The sequence below is a fragment of the Astatotilapia calliptera genome, chromosome 22 (assembly GCF_964374335.1).
Source record: "Astatotilapia calliptera chromosome 22, fAstCal68.1, whole genome shotgun sequence".
Lineage (NCBI taxonomy): Eukaryota > Metazoa > Chordata > Actinopteri > Cichliformes > Cichlidae > Astatotilapia > Astatotilapia calliptera.
This window is the reverse complement of record NC_137442.1, coordinates 22028812-22044935: the sequence shown is the minus strand read 5'-3', so window position 1 is coordinate 22044935 and position 16124 is coordinate 22028812. Positions and strand designations below refer to the sequence as shown.

General features: G+C 41.7%; 1 protein-coding gene across 2 annotated transcripts in view; it reads right to left on the bottom strand.

Annotated features, from left to right (window-relative positions):
• The window catches only part of tax1bp1a (Tax1 (human T-cell leukemia virus type I) binding protein 1a), a 25141-nt gene extending 9067 nt beyond the window's left edge, over window positions 1–16074 (bottom strand). Inside the window, exons 1-12 of one of the 2 annotated variants that reach the window (XM_026156996.2) lie at window positions 15919–16031; window positions 11923–11996; window positions 11423–11637; window positions 7957–8059; window positions 6992–7182; window positions 6601–6756; window positions 2068–2216; window positions 1582–1672; window positions 1274–1459; window positions 869–1120; window positions 276–467; window positions 94–166 (exon numbers count right to left, since the gene is read on the bottom strand). In XM_026156996.2, the coding sequence (XP_026012781.2) occupies window positions 94–166; window positions 276–467; window positions 869–1120; window positions 1274–1459; window positions 1582–1672; window positions 2068–2216; window positions 6601–6756; window positions 6992–7182; window positions 7957–8059; window positions 11423–11611 (1582 nt within the window). In that variant the 5' untranslated portion in view covers window positions 11612–11637; window positions 11923–11996; window positions 15919–16031. Of the gene's footprint in view, window positions 1–93; window positions 167–275; window positions 468–868; window positions 1121–1273; window positions 1460–1581; window positions 1673–2067; window positions 2217–6600; window positions 6757–6991; window positions 7183–7956; window positions 8060–11422; window positions 11638–11922; window positions 11997–15918 lie in introns of both variants that reach the window. The other variant, XM_026156995.2, reaches the window with a different exon arrangement.
• Between the last annotated feature and the right edge of the window lie 50 nt (window positions 16075–16124).

Sequence of the window (16124 nt, the reverse complement as noted above, 5' to 3'; positions counted from 1 at the left end):
GGTCTTGGCGTCTTTGCTGTCTCCCCAACCTAGACCTGGATAAATGGCAGAAAATGGACAGATGGAATATGCCCTTTATCTGAATGTATGTACCTCCTGTTGGTGACTCTGGACTAGGGGTCAGTGGCTCCAGTGTTGTCTCAGTAGATGCATTTCTCTTTGGCTCCTGCAAAGATATACACATCAATGAAATGCAATTTTGCTGGTTTAGGCACATATGGAACTGAACGAAATGTTTCTTTTCAGCCTGATGAGCATTGCTAAAAATTACTCACCCCTTGGGACTCCGCTGTGTTCAGTTTGGCCACCTGTCTGCGGAGGCGCTGACACTCCCGGTACTTCTCCTTATAGTGCTCTGCAGCCATGTGGAGACGCAGCTTCAGCTCCTCCACTTCCCTCTGCAGCTCAGCCTCTGCCTCTGACACCACAATCATGCTGGGGGTCATGTCCCCATTGGTCCCAACACCCTGAACACACAGTGTTAAAAAAATTGATTAAATAAAAACAAACAAAAAAAGTATTTGTGAATTCATTTATCTCCATTTTAATATAACAAATATTTGAGACTCAGAACGACTAAGGCAGGAGCTTTGTAATCTAACACAGTTCAAACTGTTCAGCAATAAATTATAAACAAACAAAAAAAAGGCTCAACGCCAAAATCTTCTTTGCACTGTGTTCTTTGTTAAAATGGTAAACAGTTAAAATTTCTCTTGCTTAAATCGGTTGTCCTCAGTTCTCATATAAAAATCATCCATCTAAATAAAACTGAAAAGTGTGAAAATTCCTTTCCATGTTTAGCTACAGATTTCCCTAAACTTCTTTTCCCTAAACACAGGGACAGATATTAAGGAAGTCGACCACTGACCACTTCCTTCTGTGCAGTGCTCCTCATGCGGTCAAGCTGGCTCTCCATGCGTTGGCACTCTGCCTGGGCATCAGCTAAACTGGCACGGAGCTTGTCGACTTCTAAGCGGGCGCGGTAAAGCTCGGTCATCGTGTGGTCGCGAGTACTGGCTGAGTCACGCAGCTCCGAGGCTAGCAGAGAGGCCTGTTGCCGGGATGCCTGGAGCTGCTCCTCAGCCTGACGGAGCTGCTCACGTACACGGGCCAGCTCTGCCTAAAGACAGAAAGAAGAAATTTAAATATAGTGCAACTGATTTTACTAAAGCTATACCATCAAAATGCTAACCCTGCGATTAGTGGACATTTTTGTTTACATTTTGAGTACTACTTTAGTGTTGCCAGCAATAATATGCACAAGCACTTTTACTTTGTCAGCTTTGTGTGCCAGCAGCTCTTTCTCCAGACTGTCTCTCTGTGCAACGCAGGCCCTGAGCCTCTCCAGCTCCTCTTGGAACTGAGCGATGGTCACCTCCCGGTTCAGCTCCACCGCCTTTAGCATCTGAAGCTCTGCGCTCAGCTTAGTGTTCTCCAGTTCTGTGCTGCGCAGGTGGGCCTACACATATGGCGAAACAGTTAAACAGAACTGGTCAAGTAAGAATGCAGACAAAAACACACCCTCGGCTGGTACAAAAAAAAAAAAAAATAGTCAGCCTTTCACGTAAAACACTTCTTCACCTTATAAAGATCTCGCTCATCCTTCTCATTCTTCAGCTGGCTCTCCAGACTGTCTCTCTCTGCTGTCAGCTTCTTTAAGCGATCACGCAGACTGAAAGACATATTGAAAAACAACTTCTTTAGTGCTTTCTTGTGTCTCATATTATAAATCTAAAGTTTTCTTACAAAAAGCTATTTAGTGATTAAGTGGACACCTTAAACATGGCTTTACTGATGGGTATAATCTGTGTGTGTATAAGGCCGGAAAATATCAAATGAGAGCCATCAGATGCCAGTGAAATATGTTAAAGCCAGGCTGACATATTCCTGTGCAGCATCTGGCACAATTTTGTATGCATGTTTAAACCTGGGAAGTAAACACGCATGCAAAACTATTCTACACATATTCCACATCTGTGAGGCTGATGTTAAGCTTGCTTAGATTTATGTAAACAGTCTGTCTTCAAATGGATGACTGATGGTTACATGTTGCCATTCTTCACTCACCAATCCAGCTCTGTCTCCTTTTGCAGGCCCCTCTGAGTGACTCCCAGCAGGTCCTCCTCTAGCTGGCGTACCCGGTCCGTAGCCTCTGTCAGCCTCCGCCTTACCTCCTCCCTCTCTTCTGACAGGCCCTGTGAAGAACGCAGCAGCTCCTGCGGGCCAGAGAGGTAGCTGTACATCAGCCTGACAGCCACTACAGTCAATCTCAGTAGCTGAAGAGCTCTATTATAGCCCTGCCAAACCCATTCACTATATTTCAAATACTACTGTCTCTATATATTTCTTATCATTTGTACAGCATAAATAGAATTTTTTTTTAATCAAAAGTTATGGTCAGAAGCTTAAACACACACAAACACTCCTCTTGGCCACGAACATCATAATAATTATGGACTTTTTGTGATTTTCTTTAACTGTCCTTTTTTCAGGATCTTTAAGGACTTTAAAAACAAGAATTGGGTGTAAAAGTTTGAATTTATTTTGGATTTTCCCAAATCCTTCTCTCAAACATGTCAAAAGTATACATACAAGCTCATACATATACATACATTCACTTATATCTTTTGTGAAGTGGTACTGAAGGTTCTACATCATCTTGACAACAAATTGTAGCTTCAGTTCGCCATAAAAAGCATTTATTTGACAGCACATATTGGACTGATCGTTAGTTAGAACAATGGGAAAGTCCAAGGAACTCAGTGAAGAGAGGGAAGTCTAAATTTACACAAGTTGGGAGGGTCTTTGGGAGACATTTGCAAAGAACTACAGATTTCAAGATCATCAGCTCAAACAACTGTATGTAACTCCGCTGTGTCTTTACCAAGGTTTGGAACTATCACCCTCAGATGAAAGGAATTTTGTTAGGATGTTCAGGATCAACCCAGGAAACACAAATCACCACTGTCCACAGTGAAGCAAGTTTTACATTGGCATAGACTTAGAGGGTGCTGACCAGGAAAGAATCCTCTGCTCCAAAACTGACACCTTCAAACTTGACTGAAATTTATAGCTGCCCACATGGACTAATGTCACATAATGCCTTCATCGTCTCATGTGACTTTTATGCTCACACAAAACAAAGATAGACAAGATAGATTACTGGAGGAATAAAGATGAGGCTTTCAAACCTAAGAATGCTGTACCAACTGTCAAGCATGGTAGTTGTAACATCATGCTCGGTGGCTGGTTTCCTGCCAGTCATACTGGTACACTACATGGAATGGATGGTATAATGAAAGAGGAGTACCTTCAAATTCTTCAACTTGGACACATGGGTGTTCCAATGGAACAATGATCTCAAACACACATCAAAACTGGTTTTGGATTGTATTAAGTTTATGGAATAGCCTTCCACAAGTCTTGATCACAATCCCACTGAAAACTCTTGGACTATGCTTAAGTGCCAGATCCGTGCCAGGAAGCCAGCCGATTTAAATGAAACTTTTCCAGGAAGAGTGGTCAAATATTAATCTGAATTATGCCAGAAAAAAAAGTCTGATGGAGGTATTATTTGTTAAGGGACATTTAACCAAATATTAAAAGTTTTTTTAGTCTGTGCAACTTGTGTATCCAATTCTTGTTTGTCATTAAAGATCTAAACTATGCAACCATGCCATCCTGTAAAAAGTTGAAAGAAATCATTAAAAGCCCCAAATTAACATTGCATTTGTGCCCACGATGACTGTATGTAAACTTCTGACCAAAACTGTATTTAATTATTTATTACTGTTCTCGACCTCTACGGCATATTTCTAGTGCAGCTGTAACATGTGAATTCCCCTCTAGGGGTTCAATAAAGCCTTATCTCATCACTCATAAATAACTGGTTACAAGTTATGACTCATTAAGTCTTTTGTTGGACACAAAGCACAGAATAACTATGTAGATTCCAAAAAAAATGTTCAGTAGCATCCTGTAGTGGAAGTACAAAACAATTTACTGCTATCAAACAACACATTATATCAGTTTTGTTTTCTCCGTGTGGTGTGCCTGCAGAGGAAATACCTTGTTTGAACTTGCTGCGAATTAGCAGTGAACGACATTAAATCATGCATAGCTAATATTGGTTGTGACAGGACAACATACCTGTGCACACACCCTTCCTTTATTTTGTAGTATGAGCCCTTAACACACCCATTCTCTTTCACACACTAGGAAAGACAGACACACAGTTACACAGTCAAGGACATACAAGAGACAGACAGAGTGCACATGCACACTCCAACACATACTCAGGCCCGTCTCCCTCTGGGCTTGGCTCTGCATAGATTACTGTATGATTTTTACGGCTGGCGTTTGGGAAGCACTTTAGCAGTGCGTAAAGACCTTATAAAAAGTATAGTCGTAAAATTAGCAGCCACAAAATATGTACTTATGTTTTCACGTTAAGAAACTCAAAGGATATTTTCATCAGCGAGCCACGAGCTAACGCACCTACTGTAAATGTTTTACAAATGACACACACACCCCTATTCACACAGGTCGTATATCTGCAGATGGACATGCCTGTTGAATGAAAAGCAGCATGGTAATAACAGAGCGTGTGTGTGTAATTTATGGCGATTTTGTCCTTCATAAAAAAAAAAAGAAAGAAAAAAAGGGGGGGAAAAAGGAGCAACAGACTAACTCAAAGCAGCCTGTGGATCTACACCAGGAAGCTGCACTAGGGGGCGATAAGAGACTGGCTACAAGCTCAGAAAAACCTGGCAACTTTCTGGGTTTCACTTCTCTCTGCCAACTCCCCTCTCCTACTTTTATTGAGCTAGCTTGAGGTGACTGTTTTTAGGCGTGTGTGCCAAGCTACTGCTTATCAAATGAGGATCTCATAAAATGCTAAAATGTGACTCATCCTGGTGAGTGAGTGAAGAAGGTGTGAGGGACATAGCGGACGAACTGGGTGTAGAAGTTTTTTTTTTTTTTTTTTTTTAACTTTATTCATTTTGACAGATTTTTCTAAACGTATCATTTTAACTTGGATTTAAAATTTATTTCCTCGTCATGCCAATTAAGAAACTCTGAGGGAGAGAGAAAAAAAGCGAGAGGGAAGAAAATAAGACAGTGAGAAAGCAGTGGCCACTGCATCGCGTGACTGAGTGGTGTTTGTCCCTCAGGCTGGGCAGGGCTCTTTTTTCAGACAGGCGGTTTTGCGGACTACCCTCCTCTCATTCCACACACAGACTAAAAGGGTTTGCAAGCCGGTGGCATAATGAGCGCGTTTGTGTGTGTGTGTGTGTGTGTGTGTGCATGCTTGTGCATGTGTAAATGCACATTAGAGGGGCCCTGTTGTGTAGAACCTGAATGTGAATGTGACAGCCTAAGGGGACGGAGGGGACGGGGGTTTGTGCAGGCGCATGCACGTGGGTGTGTGTGTGCGTTTGACGTCATGTTTGTTCACTCTGTGGTTGCGATGGCATCGTCCCTGACGCCAGATGCCCAAGAAAAACTGTGTCCCAATTCCGTTCTGGCCCACTGAGTCAGGTCGTTAAAGAGGGAGAAAAAGACACACACACACACAAACACATGCACAAACAGACACACACTGAGCAGCTTTTTGTGTGTCTGTCAAACATGGAAACAGATTATACATGAATTTAGCCCTTTGAAGTTTTCAGACCTATGATCACTGGTGAGGAACTGGCTCCAAGCCTGTGTCCATCTACACACTCACCTGTACACACCCATACACTAAATACAACTACACACACACACCGAAACTGTCTTAACTCTCTTCAGTCTCAAGGTTGCATATATACCGTTTATTTATTTTATCCATGTACGGACATTTGAACTCTATTGAGTATTCCCAAATATTTTTGCTACTACGGGGCTTAGGGCGAGTGAAGACTTCAGATTTTTTAAATACCATTCTAAATAAAACTTCTGACTTTTAAACTGAAGACAGAATGAGCTCTGTTACTTAACGTTAGGAATATTAATTGCTTGGTTTGTGGGTTGGCTGAGGTTACCATCGGACATTAAAACAAGTTCATCATTGTTGGCGATGACAACAAGCAGATGAGAGATGTAGGCTACGGGGCTAATCCAACATTGCTGACGTAGGCCTGTCATGTCACAACTGGATAAAAACCTGTGGGCTATTTTAAGGGTGGGAACATTGCTCAGGGTTCCAAATTTAACCGCAATTTAAAAAAAAAACGAAAAGAAAAAACGAGAAATACCAGTTATTTATTTTTAGACTCATTAATTAGGATGGACACTTATACAGGAGTTTTCTACTCCTAATTGAGAACTCAAAGTGCTTTTTTACTACGAGCCCCTTTTCACTCACACACACACACATTCTGACTTTATTCTAGGCCTAAGCTCCTTGTCAGACATTCATGCACAATGAATGTATCAGCGGAACTACATTTCAAGGATTCTTGAAATGAAGACTGCAGGAGCTGGGGATTGCACCACCAACCTTCTGATTAGTGGACGGCCCACTCTACCTCCTGAGCCACAGCTGCCCCTACAGGTTTCCCTCCCCCTCCGTGGGAGCCTGTACTATTCAAAACTTAGCCCACTACCTCTAACCTGGTTATGTGTCCGCAGCAGGCAGCACGTCTCCCTCTCCTGCTCCCTTTCCCTGGCCAGTCGCTTCTGCTCCTCCTGCAGCTGTTGCTTCTCCTCTTGCAGGAGACGCATAGCTTTCAGCAGTTCCCTGCGCTCCTGCTGTGCTTCCTCCACACGCTAACAGGCAGAAGGAGAAGCAGAAAAAAAATCAGATCGACTCAATTTGAAGGGGATTGGTCACGGTTATCTTCTGGTCTTCTGCAATTTATTACATTTACCTCTCATTTTTTCCCCTATTTAGAGTGCTGATTCTATAGTCAGTTACACTGCAGATCGCTGTTTGATGACTCAAGACCAGAGGGGTTAAGAAAACTGGGGAAATAAATAAATAATAACATTTTGTGCATTCTACCTCTAGCAGGCCCGTTTTGGTGGTGACGACCAGTATGTCGGAGTTGCTGTCATCCTCAGTAACAGTCAGCAGCTCTTCGGTGGGCGTGGCTGACCTGAACTGGAAGGGTGTGCTGGCTCCTCTGATGTCACCAGCGTGAGTGACGTAACAGAACTGGTAAAACTCTCCATCAGATTTAGGAACATAATAAGCTGCACAGCAAAGAAAAAAGAACGTAATGTTGGCACGTAAGGGGGGCACGTTGTGTCCTTCCTTATAATCGTTCACATATACACATATATCTCCTGAAATAAAAGCTTAAGTGTCAGGTGCAGCACGAAGAACTTAAACTGTGAATCATCCAAAGCTCCTTCTTTATAGACCAAGAATAAAAACACGCAGCTGGAAATTAACATAATGGGTTCTTTTATAGACCAAACCTGCTCAAAACTGTTCTAGACTGCCTATATTTACAATATCACCCCAAATATCCATCCAACTGTTCTGCTTCAAAGCAGAGAAAGAAAAAATCACCAGCATTGAGAAGACTTATGCAGAGGATTTAGCTAGAAAATACATTACATATGCTGGGTTCGAGCATTCCAAGGTTACACTGGAAACTGAAGCACATTATTCAAGTGTGAGCCCTGGTCCTCTAGGGCAGTAGAGGAATATCCAGAAGCCAACTGGTTTTACTGACTCCTGACACACCGCAGCGTGCTCTCATATTTTCACTGTGTAATGTCTGACCGTTCCAGGCCCAGTAAAACCAGTTTGCAGGCCCTCAACTGTCTGTGTCTGTGTGTGTCTGTGTGTGGTTTGAGAGGTGCTCAGGTCCCAGGCCTCAGTTTGCGGTCGTGTTCCCTTATTAAATAAAAGTGCTGGTTTTTATATGCACTGTAAAATGGAGGAGTAACTTTGGAATACCCTGGGTTTGTATAGTGGTTTAAATAGTATGTAAGTGTGCGTGCTTGTGTGTGCTGTACCTTGAAACACCACAGCCCTGTGCGCAGTACTTCCTGGTTCATAGTTTTCAGGCATAGGAGACCAAACGAAAGTGTAGTAATCTCTGGCTGTGCTCCAACCCACCTGAGGAGACATTAAAAACAAAAATAAACAAACGATCCCACAGTGTAAAAGTTGTGTGCTGCAGTTCAAATCACGCTGAAGAAGGCCACATTTTCCAGCAAACATGTGTTAATCGTTAGATCTGATTTGAAAAGATGCTTGATGAAGCATTCTGGAGGACTACATCCAATGTTCAAAGCAAGAATGGAAACATTTAAAACCCCTCATTTCTCCACACACCTCCTCCCCCTTTCACTCCTTTCCCTCAGTTCCTTCCCCTTTTGGACCCACAAAAAAGAGGACCAGCAAAGGTGTGAGAAAAGGGTGGAAGGGCAAGGGGGGCTCGTCTGCATACAATCGTGGGCTTGTGGGGGCTGCAGAGACTAGCCAACAAAGAAATGGGGGGGGAGGGGGGAGGCGAGGGAAGCGGGAGAGTGGATACAAATAAGGTGAAAATTTTACAGAAAATGAGAAGGGAAATGTAATTCCCTGGATTTCACGTGTTGTTAGAAGACAGATGATGAAAGGTCGTCGTGCCCGTCCCAATTCAGCTCCGTGCATTGTAAATCTGTCACATACAGCCGCGCACGCGCCCCGTCTTGGACGCACGCGCACACGCATACCTCCCTGCAACTCGTACTCATAAGTACGCGATGCATTATTGTGACATTACATAACTACGTTTCAGCTGCAGTGAACTCAACCATCTGTGGAAGTGCAGGACGTTTTGTTTTCTTAAAAGAAAAGAAAAAAAGAAAAAAAAAAGAAGAGTTAACCAAAGAATATCACACTTAGATGATCAACAGGCAACGCTTGCTGATTTTCTCTTTAATGAGCTGAGTTTTTAAAAAACTGTTTCTGTAGGAAAATATTAAAATAAATGACTTTTAACTGATTAAATCATTAAATGACTTTCAAGTACAAAAAAACAGTCAACAAAAACAAAACACGGAAGCTTCAGGTGACGACAGTAAATCACCCGAGCTACTCAAAACGTTTGTCAGGCTTTCAGATTTGATAATGTTGTTGCACCGAAACGTAATTGCAGTGTGTGCCGCATCAACCCCATTACGCTGCGTATAATGCTGCTCCAAACAAATGGTAATTGTCAACGTGAAATCTTGCTGCCAAGAACATTCCTTCCACCGCCAACAGCATCTGAGTGAGAAGCGGGGCTGCGATGGGACTCCAGCCAGGTTTGTTCGTGTGGTCATGTGTATTTGCTTAAGAGAGAACAGACATAAATAATTTTGCTAATTGCAGAGTGAAGTTGACTGACACTTGGTTAGGTATGGTGTGGCATTCCAACAGATGAGTGCTGTTATAAAATAATCACAGGCAAAGCAGCTATCAATCATTCATCCAAGGTGTGAGGGAACAGCACGATGACACTTTAATTATACACTCACACAACGGGTTTCTCCCTGCCGACCCAACGAACATGCCACAACCAAAAACCTCCACGGGGCTTTTCAGGGAGATGAATGTGTGTGTGCATTAGCGTGTGTGTGTGCACGTGAGTCAAACATCAAACTAAATCAGGCTGTCAGTAGCCAAATAAAACAAATATGTTGAAATGCTTTTCAGTGACGCAAAGAGACGAAAGAAAGAAAGCTAAGCAAGCTTGATTGTAATGGGAACTGTTGATCTTCACTGTGTATGTGAGTACTGTTTCAATGCAACACCATCTAGGAGCACATTTGTTATGGCAGGATCCTTATTGTGGGCTATGAATATTTTCGACCACTAGGGGGTGTCTGTACACAACTCAACTGAGTACTGCCTCTCTGAGCCACCTGAGTCATCCTCTTAGCAAGTCAGCTTTGTTACTCGGTCTCTCGGCTTCATTACTCAGTCTCTCTAGCGTTCAGGTAACGCCTGTGGATGTCGGAGGTAAGAGGAAGAAAATATTCTCTTTCTGAGTCATCTCTGTGGAACAGTTTTGCCTCCAGGACTCAAACACAGAGTATTCAACAGTGAGTTCAAGACGTTTGAGGAAAAAGTCAAATGTAAACAGTCATTTTTTTTTAAATAAGCAAGCTTACAGTTTCCAAATACCCAGTGAAAACCATGCAGGGGAAGTCTGATACTTCATACCTCTGCCAGAGGCTCTGAAGTCTCTCTCTGTGCCATGTACAAGCTGAGTTTCTAGATCAAAAAGAATATCTAGGACATCAAGGCGTCTTCCTATTTGATATGTATGTAGAGCTGATATTAAATGTACAATTCTGCTCACAATGGTACAAAATCCTTCAAACTAATTTCTGGAGCCAGATCTTGACTGACTCCAAAAGTTAATCACCTCTAATTTAGTCTAAGTCCGTTGGAAGTAATCCTTCCAACAGAAACAAAGAAACTAAACCCGCCCAACTGAGGAAAAAGGAGGTAAAAATCATTCAAGTGATTTCCAGTGGTCATTACCATTTGTAAAACCCCTTTAAATACTAAACTTGATTACCTGACAAAATAATTATTAGTTGAAATGGTTAAATGTTCTTGTAACAGACAGTATACACTGATACTGCAGAGATTTTGCTGCTGTAAAATAACATCTCTGTGAACACACACAAAAGACAGACGTATACGTCAAAAGGATTAAAGAAGTGTGGTCTGCTTGCTCCCTGCCATGAAGCTCTAACCATCAAACAGGTTTCATTAGCACGGATTACAATAATTACATTTTCCAATCGACTTTTTTTCCAAATAAACGCAGCGTCTTTATTCCTTTTTAATTGAGCTGGTGGATTTGAAGTCAGTTCTTAAACAACGATAAAATGTTTGTCTTTTGACTTTACGAGACATTAAGCTTCCTCATTCGCATTTCCTGTTAATTACGTGTGAGATTTGATGGCCCCGATAAAAGGACGGAGCACGGGGGGATGCTGCTTAGCAGGAAGCAGCGAAAAGGATGGAAAGAGATGGTGAGCCAACATGCCAAAAGTGTGTGTGTGTTCTTAATAGGAATCAGAATGGTTCATAAAGAGTACCAAATGATTGCCTCGTCCCCCTTCCAGTGAGACCTACTGTAACCAGCCCACCATGCACACTCTTCCTCCTTCTGCATGTAGAGCAACCACACCAAAGCTTGCGGTGAGGTTTTAGGCATGTAGAGAAGAGCTCAGCCATTAGCGTCAAGGCGGATGTATGTGTTAATGTGCCAAGTACAAACCTATGGCCAATTAATAAAACGCTAACACATAATCCATGTCAAAAAACACTCGTATAATGGGCGGGAAATTGTTTTATTCACTAAGTATGTCTCGGTAACACAAATGATTCCTATTATATAAACGTCTGGTCTTTAACCGATTATGCCTGCTTTTGTCTTTGAAGCGTGGTCTGAGTAATAGCAGCTGTAGTGTGTGTGTGTGTGTGTGTATGTACCTTGAAAATGCCCACCCAGTCTTTGGGGTGGGGAGTAATGTAAGGGGTCAGGGTGTAACGACACTCCAAGGGTGCCTGGGGTAGGAAACTCTTCCCCACATTCTGAAAAATAACGTGGGCAAAGTTGGACGTTTCCATCACGCTGACGCTGCTGCCCGGCGATGAATCCACCACCTGGAACGATGACATTGTTTCCTGTTGGTCACTTCATTTGTCTAGAAAAGCGAAAACAGCATAGACAGAAATAAGTATGGAGTGAAAAAGCAAATATTTAACACAAAAGCTGTTCCAAAATGATGCAATCTATTAGAATCAAATGATTCCAAGTGTCTCAATTCCTTTATGCTCTGCTGGCATGTTTTTCCTTGACACTTGTACATTGCAAAGCAATGACGTGCCATAAAGCTTCATGCCAGTTAGCTTTTGCACTCCTGAGTCACACGCAATCCTTTTGTTGACACTGTGTTCAGACTTTGAGATGATAAAGCAGTTGCACTTACACTAAAGATCTGCGGAGGCCTGACTTTCTCTCCCACTCATAAAAGTGATGACACCATGTTTACCCTTTCTGCACCTGAAACAGGTAAAAGTGTACACAAGTGTATCTCCCACAGAGCGAAGAAGCAAGCAGTCGTGCTGAATGTTTAAATATGCATATCAAACTGGAAAATTCGGTTCTTCAACTAGACTATAGGCTCACTGCTTCTCAGGAACCAAGTGTGCTACACCTCTATAAGAGGAAGTTTATTAACATTTGTTTTTCTATGAAGAGAAATATGTCTCAAAAAGGTTGCAAAGGCGTACAACATGATATACAAGCATAAACTGAGCTTTACAAATGTGTGAAATGATTTGTGTGTAACTTTTGAGGACTCAACGCACAAATACAAAGGAGTTTGAGCACAAGTAAAATTATTTCACAAATATGTACATCTAAACTGATACTGATCACTTATGCACAATATATTAAGTTTAGCTCAAAAATCCCAAGTTTTTGACTTCTAAAAACCTTTCTATGCGTACAAATGTGTAAAACCACACGTAACAGCTCTGTCGCTCCCTTACAAAACTTTAAATGCATGTGAACGAATCGCCTAATACGCACAGACCATGTCGCATGCCCACATTTAAGACAAATTGAATGCTGCCAGCTGGTTTCAAGTGCCAGTGCAAAACTGGGACATCTGGGCAGCGTTTTTTATTTTTTCCAAACAAAGTGAACATTTCTTTTTCTAAAAAAACGTAGAAAATGTGATTAACCAATTACAGACATTACACGATAGCCTATAAAATATAATATATGGTTTCAATAATCTGCTTTTACATGTTGAACATTCTTCCGCTGGGAAAAATCAACCAGTGCTTACAAACAAATCATTGCACACATTTGTAAATCTTAGTTTACGCTAGTGAATCATATCCCACGCATTTGCAACCCCTTTTGAGATGTATTTCTCTCCATATTTTTCCTTGCTTTAAACATATTAGACCACTTGATTAATTACCAGTTATTATTGGGTTGAACCCTCTTTTACTGGAAACAGTCCTCTTTAGTTTCGGTCAATATTGACATGATAGCATCATACAGTTGCTGAAGAGTTGTTGGCTGCACTGGGTGGGAATCTCCTGTTTCACCACATCCCAAAGGTGCTCTATTGGATTGGAATATGGTCACTGTGGAAGCCATTTGAGTACAGTAAACTCACTGTCATATTCAAGAAACCAGTTCGAGATAAACAAGCTTTGTGACATGGAACAGTATCCTGCTGGAAGCAGCCATCAGAAGATGGGTACACTGTGGTTATGAAAAGATGGACACGGTCCTCAAAAATGGAATAATATAGTAATAACAGGCTTTTTGTTTAAAAGATGCTCAGTTGGCCAAAAGTGTGCCAAGAATATATCCATCACAACTCCATCAGCCCGAACAACTGACAGAAGGCAAGACGGATCCATGCTTTTATGTTGTTTGAGCCAGATTCTGACCCTTCCATCCAAAAGTTGCAGCAGAAAATGAGAGTCATGATGCATCTTTTTTTCAATCTTCTATTGTCCAATTGTGGTGACCCTGTGTGAACTGTCGCCTCAATTGCCTGTTCTTAGCTGACAGCAGTGGTAGCTGATGTGGTCCTCTGCTGGTGTAGCAAACCTATAACAAATTTTGCTTTTTTTCATAACTTGGTTGTAAAAAGTTGTTATTTGAGTTAGCGTTGCCATCCTATCAACTTGAATCAGTCTGGCTATTGTCCTCTGACCTCTGGAATCAGCAAAGCATTTTTGCCTAGAGAACTACGGCTCACTGGATATTTTATCTTTTTCTAAAGAATCTCTATAAACCCTAGAGATGGATGTGGAGGTAATTACCATTAGCTCAACCATATCTGTAACACTCAGACCAGCCTATCTGGCAACCACAATCACAAAAAGTCACTTAAATCACCTTTCTTCTGCTTTCTGATGCTTGGTGTGAACTTCAGCATGTCACCTTGTCCATGTCTACATAGCTAATGTGTTGCCGCCACGTGGTTGACAGATTAGGTAATTATGTAAACAAGCAATTGAACAGGTATACCTAATAAAGTTGCCATGAGTATATATGTCATTATCAATTAAGCAGACAAAAACAGGCCTTCCTCAGGCTGTCAAAACAGAAAAAAAAAACCATCTGAGAAATTGCTACAATATTAGTAATGAAAAAGTTTGGTACATCCTGAGAAAGAAAGAAACCACTTGTGAACTCAGCAAATCAAAAAGGCCTGGACGTACATGGAATCTAACATTGTTGCATGCTTGCAGAATTTCTTCTATGGTGAAGAGAAACCCTTTCACAACTGCCAACCAAGTGAACAATACTCTCCAGGAGATAGGAGTATTGATATCTAAGTCTACCATAAAGGAGACTGCATGAAAGTAAATACACTGGGTCCACTGCAAGGTATAAGATCTCATAAGCCTCAAGAATAGAAAGACTAGATTGGACTTTGCTAAAAAAAACAAAAAACAAAAAAACAACAACAACAACAACAAAACATCTAAAAAAGACAGCACTGTTCTGGAAAAACATTCTTTGGACAAATGAAACCAAGATCAACCTCTACCAGAATAATGGCAAGAATAAAGGATTGAGAGGGTGTCAAAAAGCTCATACCACATCATCTGTAAAACACAACAGCGGCAGTGTGATGGCTTGGGCATCCATGGCTGTCAGTGGCACTGGGACACTAGTGTTCATTGACGATGTGACACAAGACACAAGCATATGAATGAATTCTGATGTTCAGAGATACTGTCTGCTTGTTGATTGGGCGCCGTTTCATAATACAGATGGACAATGAGCCAAAATATACAGCCGAAGCAACCTAGGAGTTTACTAAAGCAAAGAAGTGGAATATTCTTGAATGGCCAAGTCAGTCACCAGAGCTTAACCCAATCAGGGATGCATTTCACTTGTTAAAGACTAAACTTTGAACAGATAGGCCCACAAGTAAACAGGAATTGAAAACCTCTGCAGTAAAAGCCTGGCAGAGCATTAAAAAGGAGGAAACCCAGTATCCAGTGATGCCCATGAGTTCAAGACTTCAGGCTGTCATTGCCAGCAAAGGTTTTCAACCAAGTATTAGAAATGAACATTTTATTTTCTTAATTTAATTACCAATTACTTTTGAGCACCTAAAATGAAGGAGTTGTGTTAAAAAACACTTTAGTTCCTCACATTTCTATGCTCTTTTTGTTCAACCCACTGAAATCTGCACTTCAACTACATATGAGTTGTTTCATTCACTGTGGTGATGTACACAACCATAATTTGAAAAATGGTGTCTCTGCTATGGGCATCTCTTTAAAGACATTTTTATGCAGTACTACACTGCTGAAAAACTAGGGTGTTAAATAGGAAAAAGCAGAGGTATCAGTGACATTATAATTATAATCTCTTGACATTGTTCACGAGTGTATAAACCCCCATATATGAAGAAACCGCCCCACCACTGTGATGAAACAGCTGACTTTAAACTGCACAGTCAGGGCTATTGTTCGTGGTCAAGAAGAATGATGCAGCTGCTTAGCATCACGGTCACCAAGTCATCTCCGTAACTGCGAAGCAAGCTACAACGACAAACCCTAAATCCCTGCATTTCCTATACACCCAACCCTGGACTGATAAACATAACGTGCAAGTCTAAGTCATAAACTGATGCTCGGTTAAGCTAAACAGCTAACGTACAACGTCTGACCACTGATCCGCTTCGACCAAAACACGACGAAGGCAGCACACAACGGCTAAAGTAGAGCACAGCCCTTTAAAACTAGCTCAGTTAGCCTGGAGTTAATCTTATTTGTTATGGCTAAGGAGCTAATATTAGCTTGTGAACAGGCCATGTCCTGTCAAGTCACCAGCTAGCTAAACATTATACTAGTCGGACAGCTAGCTGTCTGGCTGAGAAAAGAGAGCAAAGATTTTCACGAGCGTTATTTTAGTCTGAATTTAAAAAGGGTACCCTTTTCATTGGATTTCCACTCGCAAAACAAAGTGAATGTCTGCCGGCCTGGCCGATGTTTTTGCCAGTGTCCCCGTTGTTGTCAAAGCTCTGGCGATGATGCGTCTCTCTCTTCCTGAAAGAGAAAATGATGCTGGACTTCCGGGATGCTGAGAAGTACCAGTGATGCTGCTAGGAATAGAGGAGACGACAAGAGGTCAACGTAA